At 47.0% G+C, this 25449-nt stretch overlaps 1 protein-coding gene across 3 annotated transcripts in view; it reads right to left on the reverse strand.

Annotated features, from left to right (window-relative positions):
* Positions 1 to 25449, reverse strand: part of GRIK3 (glutamate ionotropic receptor kainate type subunit 3) — a 303000-nt gene that overhangs the window by 52442 nt on the left and 225109 nt on the right. For all 3 annotated transcript variants that reach the window (XR_012897571.1, XM_006134255.4, XM_075908606.1), the window contains exon 10: positions 23399 to 23602. Coding sequence is in view for 2 of the 3 variants with exons in the window: in XM_006134255.4 (XP_006134317.2) it covers positions 23399 to 23602 (204 nt within the window). In the remaining variant the exon portion in view is untranslated. The remainder of the gene's footprint in view (positions 1 to 23398; positions 23603 to 25449) is intronic.

The following is a 25449-nucleotide window of genomic DNA, read 5'->3' on the forward strand; positions in this document are numbered from 1 at the left end:
ACTTGAACTTGGGTCTTAGTAGTTCAAGGTAATCCATTGACATATCCACAACCCAGATCACAGAGGTAAATGCATCATGTGCCCGAGATACATGCTTATCCTTTCCCTAGTCTAGACTATAGAGGTTTTTATCCCATACCCATCACCCTAATATCTGAGCAATTCCACTGGCGCATCAAGCAATGTGACTCATATCGGTCACATCAAGGTGGAAGTCTAGGCACTCTGAGGTTGTACTAAGGCACGGCCATTGCCTCCTAGGGTATGTCTAGACTACATCCCTCTGTCACCAGAGGGATATAAATTAGACATACCGAAATTGCTAATGATGCGGGGATTTAAATATCCTGTGCTTCAGTAGAATAGAAATGGCCGCCGCGGCACTTTGCCAGCAAAAAGCGGCAGTCTAGACAGGGATTGGTTGACAAGGAAAGCCTTTTCTGACTGATCCCTTAAGCCTCATGCAACGAGGTTTACAGGATTGGTTGGAAAAGGCTTTCTTTGTCGACCAATCCCTGTCTAGACTGCCGCTTTTTGCTGGCAACGTGCCGTGTCAGCAAAAAGTGGTGGCCATTTTTATTCTAATGAAGCATGGGATATTTAAATCCCCGCTTCATTAGCAATTTCGGTATGTCTAATTTACATCCCTCTGGCGACAGAGGGATGTAGTCTAGACATACCCCTAGATAAATTCACGGAGGATAGGTCCATTACTGTTACTAGCCAGGATGGTCATGGATGGACGTCAGGGGGTGGATCACTTGATGGGTACCTGTTCTGTTCATTTCCTCTGGGGAACCTGGCATTGACCACTGTGGGAAGACAGGATACTGGGGTAGCTGGACCTTTGTCCTGATAGTTCTTATGTTCTTCAGATTGTTATTGGGACAATCAACAAAGTGGGAGGTATTCTGTTCTCTGAAAGTCAATTTACTTTCCTGGACCCACTTCATAGTAATTTGGAAGGGGTGACAACCGTGTTTGTCAGAGTATACAATGTACCATTTATCTGACTCTTTCATGGCAGGACAACCCTGACAGAGCTCACAAAAATCCAAAGCATTTACAACCCATTTTTACAGTCCTGTGCAAAACCTGCTACAACCCCAGATGCCCTATAGCCCAGGTTCCATAGGCACACATGGTCACGTTTTTCCTCCTCCTTAACACTGTTTCTTAATGCAGTCTGTTATTGGCCTGGATTTTTGCTTATTTCCCCTTCCAGATTGGGTACGACAGTCTCCGTGTGCATCCTGAAAAGCACTCATGCACAGCTTTGCTGGCCAGTTTTAAAAGACACTCCAGCAACGAACAAGTGTTTGGCAACAAGAAATTCACCCAGCAAGTTGAAGCCCTGTAGGTGGAAACTGCAAAAACGTTAGCTGTCCCGGATGACTAATTAATAGCATTTCAAAGGGGTGCCAGACACCATAACTCCTGAGGCATCTAAGTCATGTGGAAACTGAGAACACACACAGCTGTAAAAGCCACTAGTGGGAAACACCGCTGTCCTGAGAAGGGAACATTTTCTACTCTACCTGGCTGTGCTTTTTCTCCCTGTGCATCGGCTATAACAGACCACCCTGGGCAGCATTCAGTATAAAGTCTTACAAATGCAAACATGAATTAACAGGTGGCTTAATTTATAGGTATGTAATCTAGTCTCTAACTTGACTTCTGTCTTGTTCAATGTCACCCACTGTAGGGGCTTAACACAGACCTAAAATATCCATCTTTTATTTTTTGAACATCATTTGCTTTTAGAAATGATGAAACCATATTAACTATTGCCAACAACTTTCCTAAAGATGCTATGACTCACCAGCACTTGAAATTTTGAAGTTAATTAGGATGTCTAGCTTCACTAGACTTTGTGGGCTAAAGGAGACATCACAATGGCGGGAGGGAATGAAATTCTGGGGTCTGTGTTATCAGGAGTTCACAATAATAATCCCTTCTGGTCTTAAAAAAATGTAGGAAAATGTCCCTCTAGATGGGGGTTCCCTCATGATCCTCTAAAAGAGTCATATTGAAATAATCAGATGCTTTAAACCACAGATGAGCTAGAGCTTCTGAACTGTCCAGTTCTGGGCCCCACATTTCAAGAAAGATGTGGAGAAATTGGAAAGGGTACAGAGAAGAGCGACAAGAATGATTAAAGGTCTAGAGAACATGACCTATGAAGCCAGGCTTCATGAACTGGGCTTGTTTAGTTTGGAAAAAAGAAGATTAAGGGGGGACATGATAGCGGTTTTCAAATATCTAAAAGGGTGTCACAAGGAGGAAGGAGAAAATTTGTTCCCCTTGGTTTCTAAGGACAGGACAAGGAGTAATGGGCTTAAAGTGCAGCAGGGGAGGTTTAGATTGGACATTAGGAAAAAATTCCTAACTGTCAGGGTGGTCAAATATTGGAATAAATTGCCAAGGGAGGTGGTGGAATCTCCCTCTCTGGAAATATTTAAGAACAGGTTAGATAGATATCTGTCAGGGATGGTGTAGGTGGAGCTTGGTCCTGCCTTGAGGGCGGGGGGCTGGACTCGATGGCCTCTCGAGGTCCCTTCCAGTCCTATTATTCTATGATTCTATGAAAATAGTTGTCAGAATTTTTTAACATGGGGGAAACGATGTATTTTCCCCTAACCTAGTTATGAGTAATGGTCAAAATTCCAAAAATGTCTGCCCGAAGCCAACCACCAGCATGGAAATGCTAGCAGGTAATGCTAGAAAAGGTAATGCAGGACTGAACTTTGACATCCCTTCTTATCAGTGCAGATTTTTCAGAAGGTGGTGCTTAATGAAGGATTTGCTGACTTTAAGTTTCTAAGGCAAAAACTAGCAGGGGCAAAGTTTGGCATGTTCTGACTTTGCAAACCAGAAAATCACTTAGGAGCCTCAGAATGCTTCCTCCACTCACCCCTAGAATTTTACATTGCTGAATAGTAAAAAGACTTTTGATCATAGCCACAGAATTATTGCAAGTGCCAGCTGCACAAAAGGTCCTGACTCAGCAAAATCACATAAATGCAGGCTCACGGCTCATCGGGGACTTATGCAGCTGCTTAAAGCACTGGTGAGCAACCTGAGGCCAGCATGCAGCCCATTGGGGTTATATGTGTGGCCCGCGAGACATTTTGTGTACCATTGCCCATATTGTGGGGTTGCCAGATTCTGCTGGTTTCCATCTGCATAGTTTTTTTTCCCTACTGACCTTACTAAAGTGACACGCACGTAAAGCCAGGGCACGTAAAGTGAGCTGCATGCTGACTGCACACAGCATTGATGGAGCCGCATGCTCCCTCTGCATCCAGTCAAAGCACTGCTCTGGTGCAGCTGGCACACCCTACAAATTCAAGGCATGCCAGTGCTCTTAGCAAAACTACTCTGTCCTGGGAGACCGTCTTTCTTACAACAATTTTGCAAGCCACTGAGATGGAGGAGAGACACCCATGCGGCCCACCCACTAGCCTAGGCTGCCCATTGCTGGCTTAAAGTTAAGCAGATCCTGAAGAGCCTCCCCTGGTCCTCAGTACTCCACTCCTCCTCCTGCCCAGCGGGGAGCCCTCTGCAACTGACTGCTCATTCTGTCTGTTTAATCCCTCAGCATGAGAGCAGATGTTTGAATAACAACCAGGTTTTGACCCAAGCAGCCCTGACCGCTTCCCACTCCCTGACATCATGTGAGTCTCTGACCCCTCTGGCTCTGGATGGCTGCTCTTACAGCTTCATTCAGACACCGGGTTTGATCAGTGAACTTATTTTACATCTGTGGTGAAACAAACACGGCCAGGCAGGAACTCTGCCGCATGCAGTACATGGGAGACGAATGTCATCACATCCTAGTAGGCTACTGCTTCTTGCTCCCTGCTTCTCTCTCCTTTAGGGATAGGTCCTATTCTGCAGCATGTTTTAAATATTTTTAGGTCAGTCCAGCCCAGGGGACCCACCAGAAACAAGGCCCCATGGTGCTAGGTCAGGGGTGGGCAATCATTTTTGATGGGAGGGGCATTCCAAGGATTTGGTAAGTGGTCAAAGGCTGTGTCGAAGGGCGTGGCCCCCTCAAGCGGGGTCCCCCCCCCGCTAAAATACCCCTGCAGGTCTCTCTATCGGGGTCTGCACGGCCCAATGGCCAGCGTCTGGTCTCAGACATGTCTCCATTGTCCAGGTCAATACTTGCTGGGGACTCGATCTCTGAGGTGCTCCGTTATTGGGGCCTGGTCCTGGCAGTGCTCCCCTATTGGGGCAAATACAGCCCTGAGGCCTAGTCCTTATCAGGCTCCCCTCTTGGGGAACATACGGCCCTGTGGCCTCGTCCATGGGAGGCTCCCCTCCTGGGGTAAATGGCTGGGGTTGGAGTGGCCGTGGTGTTGGTTCAGGCTTTGTGGGTTCCTCTGACTCTGAAGCTGGCTCGTCAGGTCCTTCCCCTTCAGCAGCAAGCCCACAGTGAGCTGTCTCAGGGCCTTTTATAGTGCTGCTCACCAGGGAGCATGCCCAGCAAGGCCAGGTGGGAGGGGCGCTCTCAGCCAGCTGGGCCCCGCCCACAAGCTTACCTACAGTGCAGGGGCCGGAGCGCCCCGTCACAGGCTGCCTTACCTGGGTGGCTCCCAGCCAGCAGCCCAGCAGGTTCTTTAACCAGGATCCCGGCTTTCCACACACAGCAGCTGCAGGGGCTATATTTGCGTCTCTGAATTCAACACTGTGAGCCTGCAGGATGGGGGGGAAGGGCACTTCACATGCCGCCTGTCCTGCAAACAGGCAGCTGCTATTGGTTGAAAATAGGCCAGTGGGAACTAATGGGGGCAGGGGCCATGTGAGAAGCCTCTCTCTCAGCATTCAGACACGCACACGTGGCCCTGCGGCCAACTTTTCTGAGTGCCAAGTGGAGCAGAACAGGCAGGGAGACGGCTGAGGCTTCCGCAGACTGCATCTAGTCTGCGAGTCAGATTTTGCCCAGTCCTGTGCTAGGGGCTGTGCACAGTTATAAGAAAGAAACTGTTTCTCCCCTGGGAAGTTTACCAGTAAGCTAGGCTACACACATAAGGGAACTGGAGCCTCAGAGAGGGAAAGAGCTTTGCATAAAGTCCCACAGCATCATGGTGGTAACAACAGGACTACAAGCTAGGTCTCCAGGCCCTTGCCCCATCCACAAGTCCACGCTGCCTTTCCATTGCGCTCACTGAATTTAAAAATACGAATCCACCTGATTAATGATGCTCCAGCACACACAAAAGGCAGAAACGCAGTCAGCCGGCAGGAGGCACAGTGTTTCCTCTTATTTTAAGCCTTCTCCCTAATGCTGAATCCCTGCAGTGCCGAAATAAATAAGAAATACACCTCGGGACCAAACAAATGGGTTCTTTCCATTCCTGAGGCGATGGCTTCCGAATGAATTCCCAACTAACAGGCACTTGAAATAAACAGCCCCCTGGCACCCAGTGCAAAAGCATTAATCAGAACGTGGCCACGTGGTCATAATATGTAATTTCACCAGAATTTACTGTCAATAAATGTCTATTTATGGTGAAAGTGTTAAATCAACTGTCATAAATTGTCCCTGCGGACAGATATTATGTCTCCTCTACACTTACCGGTCAGCAGGAATTTCCATTAGAAACCCTATTATTTTTTCATGCCATTCTATTTCCCACATGAAATTTCACACCAAGTGGAAATTTGGCACTTTGTTTCAGCACAAAAGACGTTTTATGTGTGTGTGTGTGCGCGCGCGCGTGCGAAAAATTTCATTTTTCTGCTGCTTTTATGTCCTAACAATGCCATGCCCCTGCACACTAGCAACAAGAGATTTCAGGTTGCTGCTGTCAGAAAGCTTGAATTTTTACATGAGATATTATGGCTTTCTAATCCATAATGTAGGCTTCATTGCGTTTGGTGGTGTATGTGGGGGGGGGAGGAGGGCAGGAGAGAAAGCGAGCAAGCAGAGGAGGTGGAATTGACAGCCCTATGGTTCTCTGTTTATCCACAGAACCATGGCACTGAAACATTCACCCCTGCACCATCAGTGCACCCCAAACCATCCCAAAATGAGTATCGCTCAATAGTCCACTCCCCATGAGACAATCCTTTCATGGCTTCTTTGCTGCAGCAACCAACCATGGGATGCCATGAGTAGCAATTGTAGTGGTGCTTTGATGTTCTGAAAGTCATGTCAGCTTGGAACCAGTCTCTGTACCACCAAACTCCTTTCCCACAGAATATGATTTTTGCTGGTAGGCAGGATGAAGATCACAGCCAGACCAACAAGACAGGATGTACAGTTTGCAACTTACACTAGTAAGCAACTGCTGTTGAGTTTCCTACTTGTGCTTCAAGCCAGGTGAGAACCAAACCAGTTTTACAAGGAGTTTTGGACTATGGCTTTAGCGCCCATAGCCCACCCTGTCTGGATCAGGAAGGAGGGGGTGCCAGGCGGATTTCACAACATTCCAAAAGAAGCATTAAGAGACCATCAAGTAAACAGCCAGAGCTCTGTCATGCTCTGTAGGTTGCACTCTGTAGGTTGCAACTGGAGAAATGATATAGTGTGTTCTATATAGCCTAGACAGACCTATAATTATAAGACTCTAGCAGGGCTTGCACACATGCCTTCATGACAAGCTTACTGCAGCAAGGGTCCTAGCCCCCTCATGGTCTATAGCTGCAGCCCTACATGAGCTAATTTCCTCAGTTCTGGTCCTTCCTCTTCCAGCTGGATTTATTCTACCTCCTGTGCTTGGTATCTGGGCACCTTCCACGAGTGCATTAAGCAACATGACTAACATCTCTCTTCTACTTGGCAAGATTTCCCAGTACACCTGGGAGCTCAGCCAGGCCTTGATGCTCCCATGTGCTCTTCCCCAAAACCACACCAGCTGAATCCTGTCTCTCTGCCTCAGCGATGTCTCAGGCTAAGTCTACACTACGAGTTTTTGTGGCAGAAAATATGCTAATGAGGGACTCATTATCAGGGCTTGACAAACTATGTAATCTACTCGCCCATGGCGAGTAGATTACAACCCGGAAGATCCGGGTTCGGGTGATCTGCGCATGCGCAGATCATCGGACAGTGCGGCTGACGAGTGGGGCTCGCCGCGGCTCGGCGAGCCCTGCTCATTAGCATAAGTCACGATCTCATTTGCATATTTTCTGCCGATCCGTTTTTTTCACTAGGGGTTTTTGCGCAAAAACAAGCAACGTGGACGCTTCCTTTTTACGCAAAAACCCCTTTTTGTGCAAGATTCTTATGCCTCAAAAAAGTAGGTATACCGATCTTGTGTAAAAAGGAGTTTTTGAGCAAAAAGAAAACATCCACACTGCTTGTTTTTGCGCAAAAACCCCTAGTGAAAAAACAGATCAGCATAAAATACGCAAATGAGATTGTGGCTTATGCTAACGAGTCCCTCATTAGCATATTTTCTGCTGTAAAAACTCATAGTGTAGATGTAGCCTAAGGCAACAGCATCGCCCATCCATCTCAGGCATTTCCGACACTCAACAATCCCTGTAACATTGCAGCTGCATGTCTCTGGAAGGGGGCGATTCATCCTTTACAGAGGGGCCAAGCAGACGCTTTAAAATCCCGTGTCAGCCTTGCCAGGCTTAGCATCACAGATGTCCTACTGAAGTTGAGCGCCCCAGTTAGGGGTCGCACTGGCACATCAGCCCAAGACCCATGCATCCCATGTCTTCTACATTATCCTGAGTGTTTAGTATTTCAGAGGAGCCTATGGTCCCACCTGCCTCATACTTCATCCTTGATGTGCCTGCTTCACTAATGAGGAGGACGTCAGAGATTAAGTTGGGCCCTTTCAAGCCCAGGTCTCATAAGCCTTCACCTGACTAGCTTTCCATGAGCACGGTCTCCTAACCTCACAGCCCCGCTCCCCTACATGAAATGAGTGCCAATCCACTGCTGTTCCTTCTGCGCAAGGTTTGCGGATGCTTCTCTGCCGAGACAGGCCCCATCTGGTTGCACTCAAACAGTTTTCCCGTTTAATGTTTTACATAAACACTTCTATAAAACGTAACGACCCGCGGCTACACTAAATCATGGCTTTAGGTGGGGTTTGGGTAATACTGACAAATCACTCCAAGACAAGCACCTGTCAACCGCTTGAAGGGAGGATCCATGGAACCGCTGGTGCTGTAGCCAAAGCATCCCAGCTACCAGCAACTCTGCATCCCTTCTGTAGGTTTGTCCAACGCCTCTTCCCTTGGGCCTAAGGACTTAATGTAAGGCCCCTCCCCCAAGCAATGGGACTATTCAGTAGAAATCTCAGGCAACAGAAACGGCTCTGAGATTTCAAAATGATTCAATGGGGTATTTCCCCTTCGCTTTGGGGCCATCCCTTGTCTATTATGCAGTGTGGCCGCCTCTACGATGCAGAAACCCAGAGCTGCTGTGTGCCAGGAGTGGGGGTGTTAAGGCTGGTTTTCAGTCAGAGGGGCGCTTAGCGTCAGTATTGCACAGACACAAACTGGGTCACGGCAGTCACACAGACACTTTGGCTCTTAAGCATGGGAGCTAGTGAATCAGCCTGACATGTTCGCACCCTAGACAGTAACACTCAGGCTGTGTCCAGACTCAGGGTTTTTTTCGAAAAAAGTAGACTTTTTTCAAAAAAACTTCACCTGCGTCTAGACTGCAGCCGTGTTCTTTCGAAATTAAATCGAAAGAATGCGGCTTTTCTATCGACGGTGGTAAACCTAATTCCACGAGGAAGAACGCCTTCTTTCGAAAGTGCTCTTTCGAAAGAAGGCGTTCTTGAAAGCAAACAGGCTTTTTAGAAAGAGAGCATCCAGACTCACTGGGTGCTTTCTTTCGAAAAAGCGGCTTGCTTTTTCGAAATTCCGCGTGCAGTCTAGACGCTCTCTTTCGAAAGAGCCTCTTTCGAAAGAGGCTTGCAGTCTAGACATAGCCCCAGATCTCACCTGGAGAATTAATGCTGTGAAAGAAACAGCCAAGAGCCAGCACATTCCACGTAGTGCCTGCCACGCTCTGTTCTTTATTCAGCCTAGAGCAGGGGTTTTCAAAGTCTGGGTCACAGCTCGTAAGGGTAAGCCACTGGCTGGGCGCAAGGGGCTTTGTTTGACCTGAGGCGTTTCTCACAGCACCCACTGTCCCTGTGGCTGCTCAGGTAAACAAAGCATCTTGCAGCCTGCCAGAGGCTTATCCTTACAAGCCATAACTCAGATTCGGAAAACCCCAGGCCTAGAGGGTCAAGTCTGCATCATTAAGGGAAAGTGGCCTCTTCTCTCCATGTTTCCTGCCTCTTAACCATCTCCAGCACCCTCCCATCCTCACTCCAATGGGATGATGCTATTAATTATGGTGTCATTCTGTTTTATAGGGTCTGTTCCAGGAGGTCCCTGAAGTGAAATCAATATGAAAGACACTTCAGTGAGTTGGCAAATTAGCATTTCTGAGCATTGCCTTTTTGTTTTGGGTGGGGGTATCAAAGGCTCGTAGTTACAATATTCCAAAGTGTTGTGCTACTTTCTGCCCATTGTGGAGCAGATTAATGAGCTGATGGCTGAAATAAATTATGAATGATTATGATCTTATTCATATAAGCATTGCGGAAGGTTTAATTGACTCTATCTGTATTAGTTAATCAAGGTTAACAAGTTCTCCCAATATAATCCCCTATTATTAGCATTTATTTGTATTACCACAGTGCCTCAGAGCCTTGGTCAGGCAGGGCCCTCTTGCCCTGCAGCTATCATACTTTCCAAGATTATGATAAAGTCATTGGTGGAAAAACCACATTAGCATTGCCTAATATGAACCAAAAGTAAATTGTGTCTAGAGCAGAGTTCAAAATCATAGTGTATAAAGTAATGTGCAATATTTTACTCATTACTCTTGCAAAAGAAGTGCAGTGTGGGAACACATAGGTTGATGTTCCAATCATTCAGGAATACTGGAGGATCCTATAATATTTAACAAAGCAGGTTTCTATCAAACATGGGTAATGAGATGGTATTTAGGGAATACTAAGTCTCAGTGGTCTTGGTTCTTCCCTGTCCCCGCACAATCTGGCTGTGTTCCAGTGAATTCCCCTTTCCTGCCCTGCAGCACATCGAAGTCTCCTTTCATTTGGAGGGGTTTGCTAATGCAGAGCTCCAGACACAGAGAGGGAAAACACAGGGAAATGTGGGGCAAAGGAAAAAATCTGAGTGGACCAGGATGTCTACACCACAGAGTTTTTTCAGAAAAACAGCCATTTTTCTGGAAAAACTTCAATTATGTTCACACTGCAATCGCATTCTTTCAAAAGAAAATCAAAAGAACAGAGGGGTTTTTCTGGCATTGATAAACCTCTTTCTATGAGGAAGAAGCCTTTTTCCGAAAGAGCTTTTTCAGGAAAACTCATGTGTGGATGCGAAAGAGGTAGTTCTTTCGCAAGAAGAGGAAAGAGGAAAAAGCACAGGTGATGGCCACTCCGTCCATAGTAATCACAGCTTACATGTGAGATAGCGTCCATTCAGTGTGGATGCTATCTTTCAAAAAAGCAGATTGCTTTTTCGATATGCTTTGGCAGTGTGGACGCTCTCTTTTGTAAGAAGTTTTTTCAGAAGATCTTTTCTGGAAAAGCTTCTTCCGAAAGAAGCCTGCAGTCTAGACATAGCCTCCTTCACATTCCAGAAAACAGAAAAGTAGTTTCTGACAGTCTATTCCATTTCCATCGATTCTAAAGCCAGAAGGGACCGTTGCAATCACCTCGTCTGACCTCCTGCCTAGGCCAGGCCAGAGACTTTCCCTGAATTAGAGCAGATCTTTTAGAAAAACATTCAATCTTGATTTTAAAATGTCCAATGATGGCAAACTTACCAGCACCTTGGGCTGTGTCTAGGCTATACCTCTCTGTTGACAGAGAGATATAGATCAGACACGTTGAAATTGCTAATGAAGCAGGGATTTACATGTCCTGTGCTTCGTTAGCATAAACATGGCTGCCGCTTTTTTTCAAAACGGAGCTTTTTTGAAAAAAAACCCATGGCAGTCTAGATGCGGATCTGTCAAAAATAAACCCTTTTCGACCGGTCCTGTAAACCTCATTTTTTGAGGAATACAGGATCTGTCGAAAAAAGGGTTTCTTTTCGACAGATCTGCGTCTAGACTGCCGTGGTTTTTTTCTGAAAAAGCTCCGTTTCGAAGAAAAGTGGCAGCCATGTTTATGCTAATGAAGCACAGGATATTTAAATCCCTGCTTCATTAGCAATTTCGACACACTTGATTTGCATCCCTCTGTCGAAAAAGGGATGCAGTCTAGACGTAGCCTTAGAGCTGTCCCAATGATTCATCACCCTCCTTGTTAAAAATGCCTGCCTTGTTTCCAGTCTGAATTTACCTATCTTCAGCTTCTAGCTCCTGGACCTTGTTACGCTTTGGCTGGGACTTCTCAAAATGGCTCCAATCCTAGACTGAGTGTATCCGCCCCTCACCCGCACCCACTGTGCACAGAGTTCTCTGTAATGTTCCTAGCCGGGAGGATAGGTACAGGAGCAGAAATAAGGCCCCTTGCATTGTCAGGAATGTCGTTCTCCAAGGATGTAAAATTAGAGGTGACTAGTTGCCGCTCAGTGACTTTTGCCACAGCATGGATTTGGCTTTCTTGAGAGGCTCAGCCCTTGAGAAGTATTTAGGACCTCAGTGGAACTGAGGGGAAGGTCTGACCCATTATAGTCATTTTCCCTTTTAATCGAGAACTCACAATTGTTTGGGTATGGAGGTCCAAAAGCAATATTGAGTTTCTACTGGGTTACCAAAGCATGTAATTTTACCCACTCTGCACTCACTCAACATGGGCTAGCTTTTCAATCTAAGCTTGGACTGATCAGAAATGAAAAAGTCACTACAACCCTCTAATGCTCCCTCTATTTTTTCCAGCCACATGCAGAATAAAGTTTGTTACATGCACTGAAATATGAGTGGATGTGCACCACCAGTAGAACCATGCTGCCAGCTATGGGCACTGTGGGCACTCTGTTAATCAGCAGGGCAGCATTTGAATCTCTCCTGGGTGGCTGACCAAGTGCTCAGCTTACAGGGCCCTGAACATGGGCCCTGTAGTATCTTACAGAACAAGGATATGGTGTGGTTCCGCTGAGCAATGGCCTATCTTCTCTTGGCCAGTTCTGTCTTCAACTGTCTCCATCCTGCTTATCAGTAAGGGATGTTCTGACTTTGTCAGAACCCCCAAAGTGTTCTGTGCAAACAATCATTGTCCCCTAACACGTCTGTAACACTGTGTGCCTAGACAAAAGTGTTCCACCTGTTTACAAGTGTGTTGCCAACCAAGTAAGCAGACTATGAATTTCCAAGGCTAAATGTATACCCTGATGTAGTCTAGTGTCAATATAGAGAGACTCTCATGGTTCAACTAATTCTCCCACTACTGCTGTCCCTTGCAAAACCTCCCAGAATACACAGTATCTTGGAGCTACACTGCAAATTGTGAGCTACGTATAGTAGGCACTGAAACCCAAACCACTTAGTATAGGGCTAGTAGTGTAAATGCAAGGCAAATGTGCAATGGGTCTTAAACCAATTCAGCATGGTTCAGCTGCTGGCTTTCAGTATGGTTCTATTATCCAGTGTAGACAAAGTCTTTCAGAACAGTTACTAGAAGGATCCTGCTAAGAAGACCAAGAACACTTCTGGCCTTACTGAGTGCTCATGGTCTGTGCCTTGCCTTGCCATTCTGAATCTGAATGGCTGATGTGTGTCAACACCTGCTGTAAAAGGCCCAGGTCCATTCTCTGCAATGCACAGGTTGGAATGGAGCCGGGTGGGAAGTAGACAACAGCTCTTGCAAACAGAATACAGTGATCTTCCTGGAAAGTGCTGCATAGAACAAACTCTGCTAATCATAGAATCATAGAGCTGGAAGAGACCTCAGGAGGTCATCAAGTCCAGCCCCCTGCCCATGGCAGGACCAATCCCAACTAAACCAACCCAGCCAGGGCTTTGTCAAGCCAAGACTTAAAAGACTCCAGGGATGGATATTCCACCATCTCCCTAGGGAACCCATTCCAGTACTTCACCACCCTCCTAGTAAAATAGTTTTTCCTAATATCCAACCTAGACCTCCCCCGCTGCAACTTGAGACGATTACTCCTTGTTGTGCCATCCGTCACTACTATGAACAGCCTTTCTCCATCCTCTTTGGAACCTCCCTGGAGCAAGGGTTGGTAATGTACCATACACTCCACGTACAGGATGCTGGAGAAAAGATGTCACAGATGTGTCAATGGGACGCCACATGTTTAAACAACCTGGAATGGTAAATGGAACTCCTGCATCCTGACTATGTCTACACTGCAGAGCTATTTCGGGATACCGGAAGTATCCAAAATAGCTATTCTGCATCTTTAAAGCCGCCCGTTATTTCAAAATAGATTTCAAAATAATGGTGCGCTAGTCCAGCATCCCTGAAACCTTCGTTCCACGTTTTGGAATAGCTCTTTATTTCAAGATAAGGATGCAGTGTAGACGCATCCTGATTACAGTTACACTAGCATGACACCACTGATGTCAAGGGATTCTCTCTGGATTTACTCTAGCGTAAGTGAGAGCAGAACCTCTCGCTGTGTGCTTCAAGTCGCTATGTGCACATGTGAATATGAAGCAGAACCTATATTGAACTTGGAAAGCAAACAACACTTACTTTTGTTGTGAAATACAGTGTTAGTAAACTGCCTGTCCCAAGGGCAACATTCCTCCCTCCTCCCAGTTGCTTTTTATGGTAGGTTTATAAATAGATAGGCATGCTCACAGATAATACATTGTTCCAATTCTGACCCTGTTACCCCATCTCTTGGAGCCTCGCAGATGGAAAACTATTTTCAGATTGTTTCTGTGAATAGTTTTTCCAAGTGATCACTAGAATTTTGTCTGGGAAAGGCTGAAAACAATTTGTCAGACCATTTTTTAGTTATGGATGTTTTCAAGTGACACTTAATTCTGTATCTACATATGCTACATATTGAAATTATGTCTCATTATCCAATTCTCCTGCCCAACAGCCTGTCCTTCTACAGCAATGGATGTAACATAAAAAAATAAAGCCTCAGAACACCTGCTCAGCCGTGTGCGTTGCATTCCAAAGACTGAGGTACCAGACAGTTCCATTAGAGCATCATGCAGAACATGCAAAGAAGAAAAAGCTGCAGAGCTAAACATCTTGGGTTAGCAAGCACAGACTAAAGTAATTGCACAAAAGCACCAGAAGCAGGACATGGTTAAACAGCCAATACCATGTCACGTCTCCTCTCTCTCTCTTTTTTATTTAAAGATTTAAGTCTCATCTTTCCAGCTGAAACAAAATAGGATTTTAGTTTCTCTAGCAAAATGAGGGCTCTGTAACGTAAGACCATACATCATATGGAGGCTATTGTCACCTACTAAAACACCAGCCACATGGGAAGTGACCATAACCAACAAGGTTCATATTTTGTTCTCTGTAGACTTTCTGGGGAACACACATACAAAGGCTAGATTTGAATCCAAGAGTTTGCAAACTCATACGTTAGCTTATTTTCTGCTAAGCAGTGAGGACAGGTTCTCTATGGCACCTATCTTGGCATGCCCCTGTTCTACTTTTCACCTCTCCAGTGCTTTCCATCTTGGTACTTGAAGCACTTCACAAATATTAAGCCTCGTATCACCTACGCCAAGCAGGTAACTGTTGCCATTTCATAGATGGGGGAATTGCACATTGCTTGCGCTTCACACAGTCACCCAAGGAGTTTGGGGCAGGTCTAAGAGCAGACCCCAGGTCTCCTGACTCCCAGTTCTGTAATTAACAACAAGGCAATAGCTCAGTGGTTCTCAAACCTTTTGGCCTTCGGCCCACCCCATTCAATGCAGACCATCAGCCAACTATCCATGATGTCAAAATGGGTGCAGGAGGAAGAGGGGAGGGGAGGGAGTCTGGTCAGGAGGTAGAGTGCAGGAACCAGGCTGAGGGTGGGGGTGTATGACTATAAGGTAGGGTGCAGGAGTGGGATATAGGCAGTGCATTAGTGGGTAAGTTGCGGAATCTGGGCATGAGGGGGATGGGGGTCACTTACCTGACTCCACACCTCCCATTGGCCATGAGTCTAGCCAATGGGAGCAGTGGGGAAAGCCTCCAGGTTTTTCTGTGCTGGCTTTCCCCAGTCAGAGGGATGGGGAGCAGCAGTGTGCAGAGCCAGTTCCTGCCTCCACGAGCCGGATCCAGCCCACAAGGCTCCCCTGCCCCTGCAGTGCTGGCACTTTAACTTTGGAGGGGGGGGGGCGGAGAACTAGTGCAGGCTCCCCACTGCTGGAGGGGGGATGACAAACTCTGAATCCATAGCCCACCTACAAGGGAACTATTGCAATAGCTTGCAACGAGGAGTAATGGTAGTCCAAATTAGGGGCTTTAGTTTGAACTACCTAGCCCGTGCCGCATGTAGCCGTGGGCAGGGAGTCCGAATTACCGGGCATTTAAAAATGGTGGTGCCCGGGAACATGCAAATGAAGCCCGGAATATTTAAATCCCGGGCTTCATTTGCAAGTTCGAATGACTACATTAGCCACCCTAGTCCGAACTAAGGTGGCTAGTGTAGACATACCCTCAAAGTGATGTTGCTTAGGCAATGGTTTCATATGGGTGCCAGCAACTTCAGGGGCAGCCAGGGAGTCTGAATCACTTGAAATGGATACAAAATAACTTTGATACCAAAACCAGGGCTGCTTGTCTTGCTACCTGGCCTGTGTAAACAGACAGGATTCTTTGGCATCTCCTAGAGACCCGATTCTGGGAATAAGAGCATCACAAAAAAGTGAGATTTTCTCCCCTCTCCAAATGGTATGGGAAGCAACGTGTCTAATTGGCAAGTTGAGTCACCTCTGGCCATGAGCTCAGACAATTTGCCTTTCTGGCTGCTTTGGGAGCAAAGCTGCCACTGGAAATTCACTAGTGTTTAATGGGCTCTTTTAAATGGCAGTGGAATTGAGAACACAGCTGCTCTGGTTGGTGACGTGGGTTCCTCCCCTCCCCTTGCTGTGCGTCAGATGGTTTTAGACAATAAAGCCGAATTTATAAATAAATTAAATTGTCTCCTGCACACCTGCTCTCCTCCTCTGAAGGGTCACTCCACACAGCATGAGAGCAGATCATTAGAAGCAGGTAATGTTGCCGGGACTCAAGGCTAGAGAGGGGACTGATCATTCCCAACTGCCTGTTTGCTAGATGTAGCTGTGAGACTGTCCAGGATTTATCTGCAGCAGGCATTTGGCAGCTCTCACACTGAGTTGCACTTATTCACCCCCCAGTGAAATCACTGTACGTTACTCCAAGGAGTAAAGCTTGTAGGATTCTGGACCCTTTGCTTTCCTTCCCTGTGTTTGTCCCCTCAGATCCAAGGGCAGCACAAACATAATCACGTTAAATATTACAAAGCATCTTTCACTTCAAAGTATCCTCGATAACTGTGTTTCTCAGGGTACAGCAGGTACAAAACCCTCTCTACTAACGTTTGAGGCTATGCATGAGAATGAAATGCTCTATGGGGAGTCTATTGGGAATGCTAAGGGTGGGGTGGTAATTAGCTAGAAAAAGAGATGAAAGTCCTGTCTGGGGGAATATAAAGTCTATACAAACACATACTGCTCTAGCTACCTATCACATAGGTGATTCCCCCCCACCGCCGCCTCTCCCCGCATGCCTTATGAGAAATTGGTTTCTGAATATGAATATGTATAACTCAGAGATGCTCCATGCTACGCAGGTCATGGAACATATCAATTTTACACTTACAAACTGCTGGATCTGTGGACCCTATTTTTGTGCACGTATCATTCTTGTATGTGAGGATGGAAATATTTAGTGTGGATCTGTTTATAGTTCTAAATGTGCTAATGCAGGCATGACTGGTGCCAAGGAGACCTAATGGCTTGCTGATCAACTCAGTGACCTGTAAACAGCCTTGTTTGTCCTTGTTTGTAAACTAGTCAAATGGTGGTTGGTCCTAGAAAGCCATGGGACCATACCACTTGGTAATGGAATCTCTTTTGAACCTGGTAATTTTACACGGAGATGAGAGATGTAGAACAGAGGATTCCCGCCCCGAGGGAAAGTCTATTTAAGCAATGGGGAGCAATCAGCTTTTGAAACTGCTTGGCCCACCCTAAGAGGATAAAAAAGAACCTGGAAGAAAGTTGTAGACCCAAGTCAGAGTAAAAGATCAACTCTGATTTGAAGGTTATACTGGAAATAAGAATAGCCATTTAGGGGAAGAATTTGCATATAACAAGTTTGTTTGTGTATTAGAATTAGCCATGCATTTTCTATTTATTTTCATTTACTAACTTCCTTTGATCTGTCTATTTTCACTTACAACCACGTAAATCCTACTTTTGTACTTAATAAGAACTCTCTTGTTTATTATCAAGCCCAGTGCAAATAATTGTTACCAGGGGGAAGCAACCACTGTGCATCTCTCTCTTTCATTGATAAAGGGAGCTAATTTATAAGCTTTATGTACAAATTTTACATGGGGTAAGATAGATTTATTTAGGGGTTTGGTCCCATTTGTGGGTTGGTTTCCAGGGTGCTGAGCACTTAGAACTCCTCCCAGCGCTGAAGTGGCTCAGTGTCTGTGCTGCTCTGTGAGGAGAAAGGGGGGAACTAACCCCAACACTATGCCTTGTCTGGGGGAGACCATAGGATCTGGCCCAACAGGACAGGGTTTTGGGAAGCCCCAGAAAACAAGTGGGGGTCAATGTCATGATCAGAACACTGGGGGGACAACCCCAAGGGGACTTCTATGATGACACCCTGTCACAACGTATTTATCCCAATGTTATTTGTACCCCCATAGCACCTAGGAACTCCAGCCAGAGACCAGGAAAAACCCCATTGTGCTCCACACTGTGCAAACTCAGAATGTACCCACTGGTCCAAATCCAACCCCTAGTGCAGGTACTGAAAGGTTTTTATTTTCTCCCTTCTCATTATCTGGGCTCCTGGCCTGTGGCTGAAGCATTCCTTGAAAAAGGCTGCTGGTGGGGAACTCCCACTCTGGAGTCCCGGAGATCAAAAAAAGAAAGCCTGCTCCTGTGAGAATGCAGCTCCACAAGGTCCAGAAATGCAGCAGGACTGATGCCAAACTGATTGTTTCATTATGGGTCAGATTTTCAGGAGCTCCACTGATTGGACTTATCTGCTCCGCACAGTTGAGTTGCAAGCAGAACTCTCTCCTCCCCATGAGACAAGAGCCCATGCCTCATTGAGAACCTTGATATCCACAGAGACCCAGGGTACTGTCCCACTAGTGCAGACCCTGGCCTGGTGCATTGCAAGCAAACAACTATGAGGAAAATCCCTCCTGCCACTCAGGTTGCCTCAGACAGGGAAGTAGCTGTAGTGACTATGTGACGGCATGCTCTGGTGGATGGAGCATTGGATTGGGTTCTAATTCCGCCACTGATGTACCGTGTGCCCGTTAGCAAAGTCTTGGTTCCTCCATTTCCCTATCTGTAAACTAGGGATAGTGGCCATTGGGGTGATTTGCAGAAATGGTGTCCTGAATGCTCATCAAGCAGCTCGAAATCATTGGATTAAGTTGCTAGAGAATCATAGAGTCATAGGACTGGAAGGGATCTCGAGAGGTCATTGAGTCCAGTCTCCTGCCCTCATGGCAGGACCAAATCCTGTCTAGACTATCCCTGATAGACATTTATCTAACCTGCTCTTAAATATGTCCAGAGATGAAGATTCCACAACCTCTCTGGGCAATTTATTCCCGTGTTTGACCACCCTGACAGTTAGGAAGTTTTTCCTAATGTCCAACCTAAACCTCCCTTGCTGCAGTTTAAGCCCATTGCTTCTTGTTCTATCCTCAGAGGCCAAGATGAACAAGTTTTCTCCCTCCTCTTCATGACACCCTTTTAGATACTTGAAAACTGCTATCATGTCCCCCCTCAGTCTTCTCTTTTCTAAACTAAACAAACCCAATTCTTTCAGCCTTCCCTCATAGGTCATGTTCTCTAGACCTTTAATCATTCTTGATGAAGTGGGTCTTTGCCCACGAAAGCTTATGCTCCTACACTTCAGTTAGTCTATAAGGTGCCACAGGACTCCTCGCCGCTTTTGCAGATTCAGACTAACACGGCTACCCCTCTGATACTTAATCATTCTTGTTGCTCTTCTCTGGACCCTCTCCAATTTCTCCACATCTTCTTGAAATGTGGTGCCCAGAACTGGACACAATACTCCAACTGAGGCCTAACCAGCGCAGAGTAGAGCAGAAGAATGACTTCTCGTGTCTTGCTCACAACACACCTGTTAGTGCATCCCAGAATCATGTTTGCTTTTTTTGCAACAGCATCACACTGTTGACTCATATTTAACTTGTGGTCCACTATAACCCTTAGATCCCTTTCTGCCGTACTCCTTCCTAGACAGTCTTCCCATTCTGTATGTGTGAAACTGATTGTTCCTTCCTAAGTGGAGCACTTTGCATTTGTCCTTATTAAACTTCATCCTGTTTACCTCAGACCATTTCTCCAATTTGTCCAGATCATTTTGAATTATCACCCTGTCCTCCAAAATAGTTGCAACCCCTCCCAGCTCATCTGCAAACTTAATAAGCGTACTTTCTGTGCCGATATCTAAATCGTTGATGAAGATATTGAAGAGAGCTGGTCCCAAAACAGACCCCTGCTGAACTCCACTTGTTATATCTTTCCAGCAGGATTAAGAACCATTAATAACCCTCTGAGTACGGTTATCCAGTGCTAGATATTATTGTTAGAGCCCTGCAAACCCGTGGATAGCCACTTTATATCCGCAGGGATCCACATCCATGGATGGCAGTGTGGCTACCTGCAGCCCATTTTTGCTGATATGAATGCAGATGCGGATACAAATTTTGTACCTAGAATCCTGCAAATCTGTGGATACCCACTTTATATCCGCGGGTATCCACATCCATGGCTACAGATGTGGATATCCACAGATCATTTTTCCAGACACAAACACCGATACCATATCTGCACAGGACTCTAATTATTGTTATCAGTGACACTAATGATCATTCGTTCACCTAAGAGCCAGGAAAAACACAAGGTAGTGTTTCCAATAAATAAGCATGTCACTAAGCCAGAGGAATAGGAGATGTTGTATTTCTGTGCTCACCAGCAACGAAGGAAAGCAAAGAGCCAGCGAAATAATAAAAATAAATCATGCTGATGCCATATGACTTTGGGGTACTCAGCTGCATAGAGTTTTAGCATGAGTCAAGTCAGATAAGGTGATCTGGGCTGTAGTTCCCCACAGATGTTTATTTACTTCACCAGTTTTCTGAATGTACTGACAATAAACGGGAGAGAAAACGATGTGATGAATCCCAGCTTGTTTTTTTATCCGGAGGGAGCTAGCTGCTCAGTTTTAATGGGAGTTGGAAACTTAACTCCTTTCTGACTCTTTGAAAATCCCAGACAGTGTTCTTACACTTCCCTGGAGCTTTTTATGCAGAAGGCTGTAAAGAATGGAAGAGTGCATGGTCACCGCACACATCAGTTTCGGATGGGAAGTGAGGCAGAATACTGCCTAAAATGCCCTCTGTGAAGTTAAATAGCAGAACCTGAATCAGGTCAAGGCACTGCGGCTAATGTCTCCCAAGTCTTACACAGAAAGTGCAGTGGGATTTTTTTTTTCGTGTCTACAAATGGGCCTATAATTAAGTCTCCTTGGGAAGATAACATTTATGAGGAACGTGATTGTTTTCCTTCCTCTGCACTGCTGGCAAACAGCTGTCTCAGAGTGGAAGCACGCCTTGCATCTAACAATTTCCCACCCTATTACAGTGCACACACGTCAACCCACACAATTATTAATCGCTCGGTGGCAGAGCCTCCTTCTGAAATGCTCCCCCACTGCCCTGATCCCAGGCATGGAAGAGGCCTTTTTGTACTAAGACTGATGACTACAGCTTCACAATTGTTAACATGCATTACAGGATTTTCTCCAGGCGCTGTGATCAACTAAAGACTTTCAAATTTTAATGGGAGTTGGAAACTTAACTCCTTTCTGACTCTTTGAAAATCCCAGACAGTGTTCTTACACTTCCCTGGAGCTTTTTATGCAGAAGGCTGTAAAGAATGGAAGAGTGCATGGTCACCGCACACATCAGTTTCAAATTACTGGCAGGAGCACAAGGACAACTTTCAGGGATTACGAGGGACAGGAATGCAAGGTGTGAAAAAAGATCTCGGAACGTTTAGGAGGTATAACCAAAAATTAAAGCAGGCTGAATGGACTTCCTTCGGCTTAATAGTTGGGTGCGTTTGATGCAGCCAGTAGCGCTTTAGTGAAGGGCAAATCATTTGCTTGGGATGACTCAGCCCAGAGATGGAAAAGGGATCGATGCAGTAAAGGACTTAACTTTTGGTGCATGCCAGAATCCCACAGAAACTGGTGGAATGGAAGCATCAGCTTATTGACAAACATGTGCTGATGAAAGCGGGTCCTTGCTAAGTTCGGATCAGGGGTCCCACAGCTGTCAGGCTTGCACAGGGGACAATGGTAGGAGTGGTGCATGCCACTAGCCCAGACCATTCCACGGGATGTAATGCAGCAGGTCTCTGCACAAGGGGACTAGCCATTTTTGGGACCGTGCTCTTTGCACCTTCTCAGTCTCAGCCCGGTTAAAGGAGGGAGCTATCCCAGGATAGCAAAGCCCTGCCTTGCACTAGGGATGATCTACCCAGTTTGATTGCTGTACATTTGTCATCTAGAGGAAGGCACATGGGAAGGAACTAGCAGCAGCAGGTGATTTTGGGACTGAAGACACCAGGCATTGTGAGCTACTCCCTGCCACCTCTTAGAGAATCCTCGGTGCTGGGGCTGAAGGTCAGGTCATTGGGTGTTATCGGCAGTTTAGCAAAGTAACGATAAGAAGAGGGAGGGCAAAGTGAAGTGGCCAGGTATGTCAGACTGACTATCCAGAGAAACCCAGCAAATGAACTCCTCCCATTCGCAAGAGAAGGCTCCACTGAGCTGTGACTGAAGACCAGGAGATGCTGCATGACCGCTTGCTGAGGCAGGTGTACTTAACGCTGCCTGAGCATGGCAAGGGGTTGGACCCAGAGGACTTTGTAAAGCCCTTTCCAGTCCTACGACTCCCTCCACCTTGGTAAACACGTTCGCTGGGACACATATTGAAATAGAGTTGGCCAGAATTCGCTTGCCATTTGAACACAGCTTGACGCTGGCCGCTGAGGACGACGCGCTGTAGGTGAAGGTAAGGCTGAGAGTCCGACTGTCAGCACCCAGACGCGAAAACAGGCAACAGGCAGGGGTCTCCTGAGAACCCGATTGCCCGTATAGGGGGCTTCCTGCTCCCCCCACTCATGTTGCTGGCAAAGCTCCCCTTTAGCTCAATGGGATTAGGAAAGGGCCCTGTTCTGTCCCTCCACATGGCCGCAGAGTTCTCCTCGACTCCAGCAGGGGTTGGTGTGCGTCTCCAAGAGAGGGACTTGGGCCGCTGTGCAGTAAGAGGATATTTAACAGCATGACTTGCTGTCCAAAATCACTGATAGCCACAAAATAACCCTCAAGTCTGCTCGGGCTGAGTTTTGACCAAGACTGGCAGCACAGAGCCTAAGGCAGCTGGGTTCTCCCTTTCATGCTGTGCCCTTGCCTTGCCCCATCTCAGGAGCTGCTTGAGGGATGGTTCCACCCCAGGTGTGGCTTGGCAGCCACCAGGAGTTTCATCAGCACGAAGGCACGGAACAGTCCCATGGGTCATTACATTGGCCACCACTGTCCAGAGCTTCGCTGTGCGCTGGCAAAGTCCCGGCACTGGGCATGCCCCCTGGGCCAGCAGCTTGGAATTAGAAGGGGCAGCTTAGAGCCAGGATGTAACCCAGCTGGGGCAGTGGTGCCCCCAGTTCTACACTGATACACAGGAAGACCGCTGTGAGCTGGGTTAATTCAGAGGTTCTCAAACCTGAGAGATTCAGCCTGGGGCTTTGCCTGCCCTCCCCCCCCCTCCGATGGTGGAGCTTTGATCGGCTCAGATGTCAGCTTCCCCCTCCTCTCCAGGGGTCCTGTAGTAATTTTTGTTACCAGAAGGGGGTCACGGTGTAGTTAAGTCTGAGAACCTCTGGGCTAATTTATTCCTTCTCTCAATGACCTTGGAAGAGGCCCCTGGCAACGATCCCGAATATTTGTGATCTCGAGTATGGTCAGCGCACATCGGGAAAACTACTGACTTCAGATGATCCGGGACACTAGAGCTCAGTGCAGGGGGCCGGGAGGGGGGGCTAAGATGCTCCAGGTGTCCTGGCCCACAGTACAGGCTGCAGTCTGATGTATCCCCGAGGTACTTGTAGGCTTACACACGCACACACGCGTGCCTTACTCACATGGTCGATGAGTTCCTTGACCATGCCGTTCCACTGCCCCTTCTCGTCCTGCGCGCCATATTTCCCATCCTCCACCAGGCGGATATCGTAGGTGAAGCCCAGGATGTGGGACAGCTCCTTCAGGAGGTCAATGCAGTAACCTTCGAAGCGGTCGTTCCCAAAGAGGGCTGTGTCTGACTTCCGGAACATGACGAAGGGCTCTTCCTGCGTGGATGGGAGAGAGCAGAGTAAAGAGCCCCAGTTAAAGGAAGGCTGCCAGGCCCATTAACAAGAGCAAAGTGAGGAAAGCAGGTGGCTGCTCCTTCAGGTAACCCTGAGCAATGTGACACGGATTATGCAGGCAAGGTTGGCACCGCGACATGTTCAGAATAAATTAACTTTGCACGGTACAGCCGCTAATTAGCAACCTTGTTTACCCCTCTAAATTTAATTTTGTCTCTTCTGAGCAGCCAACTGTTTTCCATTCAGCGGGATTTCAGAGAGAGAGAGGGGGAAAAAATAACCATTTCATGCTCTGCAAATGAACACAAGGGCACTGAAAAACAAAAATACATGGGGGGAAAAAATCAGCCACCAATCTCTGAAGTTAGAAGCACAAATGAACCAACCCCTGGGGACTGTTGTGGACTCACCATCATAGCATTGGGGCTGGTATCTCGCCAATATAAGCTTTATTTCTTTTGGCGTTATTTCCCCACAGGAATAGGTGAACAAAGCAAAGAATGGGGCAGGGATTCTAGTGCTGGCTGGAGGCAGATCATAAGAAGACCAGCATGTGTCTTAGTCCTTTTCCATTACAACAAACCAGAACCCACTTCCAGTGTTCTCTCTCTTTTTTTTTTTGTTTCATTTATGTGAGGAATAAATTTTGTTATATGCACCAAGGCATGTGCAGATGTGCACCACTGGGAGAAACACATGCTGCCAGCTGTGGGCACTGTGAGCGCTTGGCTAATCAGCTGAACAGCATGTGAATTTCCCTTGGGTGGCCACCCAAGCATGCAGCTTGCAGAGAATACTACCCACCTCATAGCAGACACCCTTGAGAGCTGAGAGCACCGGTCAGTACTGAGAGAAGGAGGTGCCTACAAGCTGATGATTTCAAAGCAGGTTTTCTGGTCCGCAGGGTTTCCACATACACCTGGATTTCATCATGCCCTAAGCAGTGTTTCCCAATTGGTGCTCCGTGGAACCTCAGGGCTCCGCAAAGCGAAAGTAAGGGTTCCGTGAGAACGTGGCATTGCCCCGCCCCCTCTTAAAGAGACAGAGTTTTGGTTTTTTTTTGCTTGCCAAATTTTACTCTGGGAACCCTAGGGGTTCCTTGAAATTATTTTAAGCTGAAAAGGGTTCCGTGGCCAAATAAAATCAGGAAACACTGCCCTACAGCATCCTAGAAACATCCCCTAGGGTTCTGATCCACAGCTTGATTCTGGCCATATGGCAGCCTACCTGACTGGTAGAGGAATTGCCATGGTCAGTGGCATGCTGCCTGACATGCCTCCACCCCCACTTTAGCTGTCAGTGAAGAGAGCATGCCCAAGAGTTAGGGGTTGTTCCTCCTCCACGGGGATGGGGAACCTTTCTAGGGTTGGGGGCCATACACAAATGAGAAACAAAACCTCACTGATGTGGCCCCTGCCTGAGAAGGAGAAAGACAGTCCCCGCATGCCCCTCACACACCAGAGCCGGGGGTGTGGTGGACCCAGGCTAGTAGATTTTGTCCCGTCCGGCAGGAAAAGGATGCAGGGGAGGGGGGCTGGAACACCAGCACAGACTCCCTAATGTTGGGGGTGGGAGCCCTGAGCCTCAGGGACCAGATCCAGGCAAGTCGGAGACCAGGCCTTATGTTCTCCACCCCTGCTCTTCCAGGATAAAGGACAGCAGGCATCATTTACAGCAGCTCAGGATGACTCTAACTTATGCTAGCCGGCAGCAATCCTGGTAGCTTTTGGCATCTTCTCCCACCCATGCTGCACTGAGATCAGCTCAGACACAGCCCTGGATCAGGGCCCAGGACTTTGGAACAACCAGGCATCACTCTGGCCGATCTA

This window comes from Pelodiscus sinensis, chromosome 25 (assembly GCF_049634645.1).
Source record: "Pelodiscus sinensis isolate JC-2024 chromosome 25, ASM4963464v1, whole genome shotgun sequence".
Taxonomy (NCBI): domain Eukaryota; kingdom Metazoa; phylum Chordata; order Testudines; family Trionychidae; genus Pelodiscus; species Pelodiscus sinensis.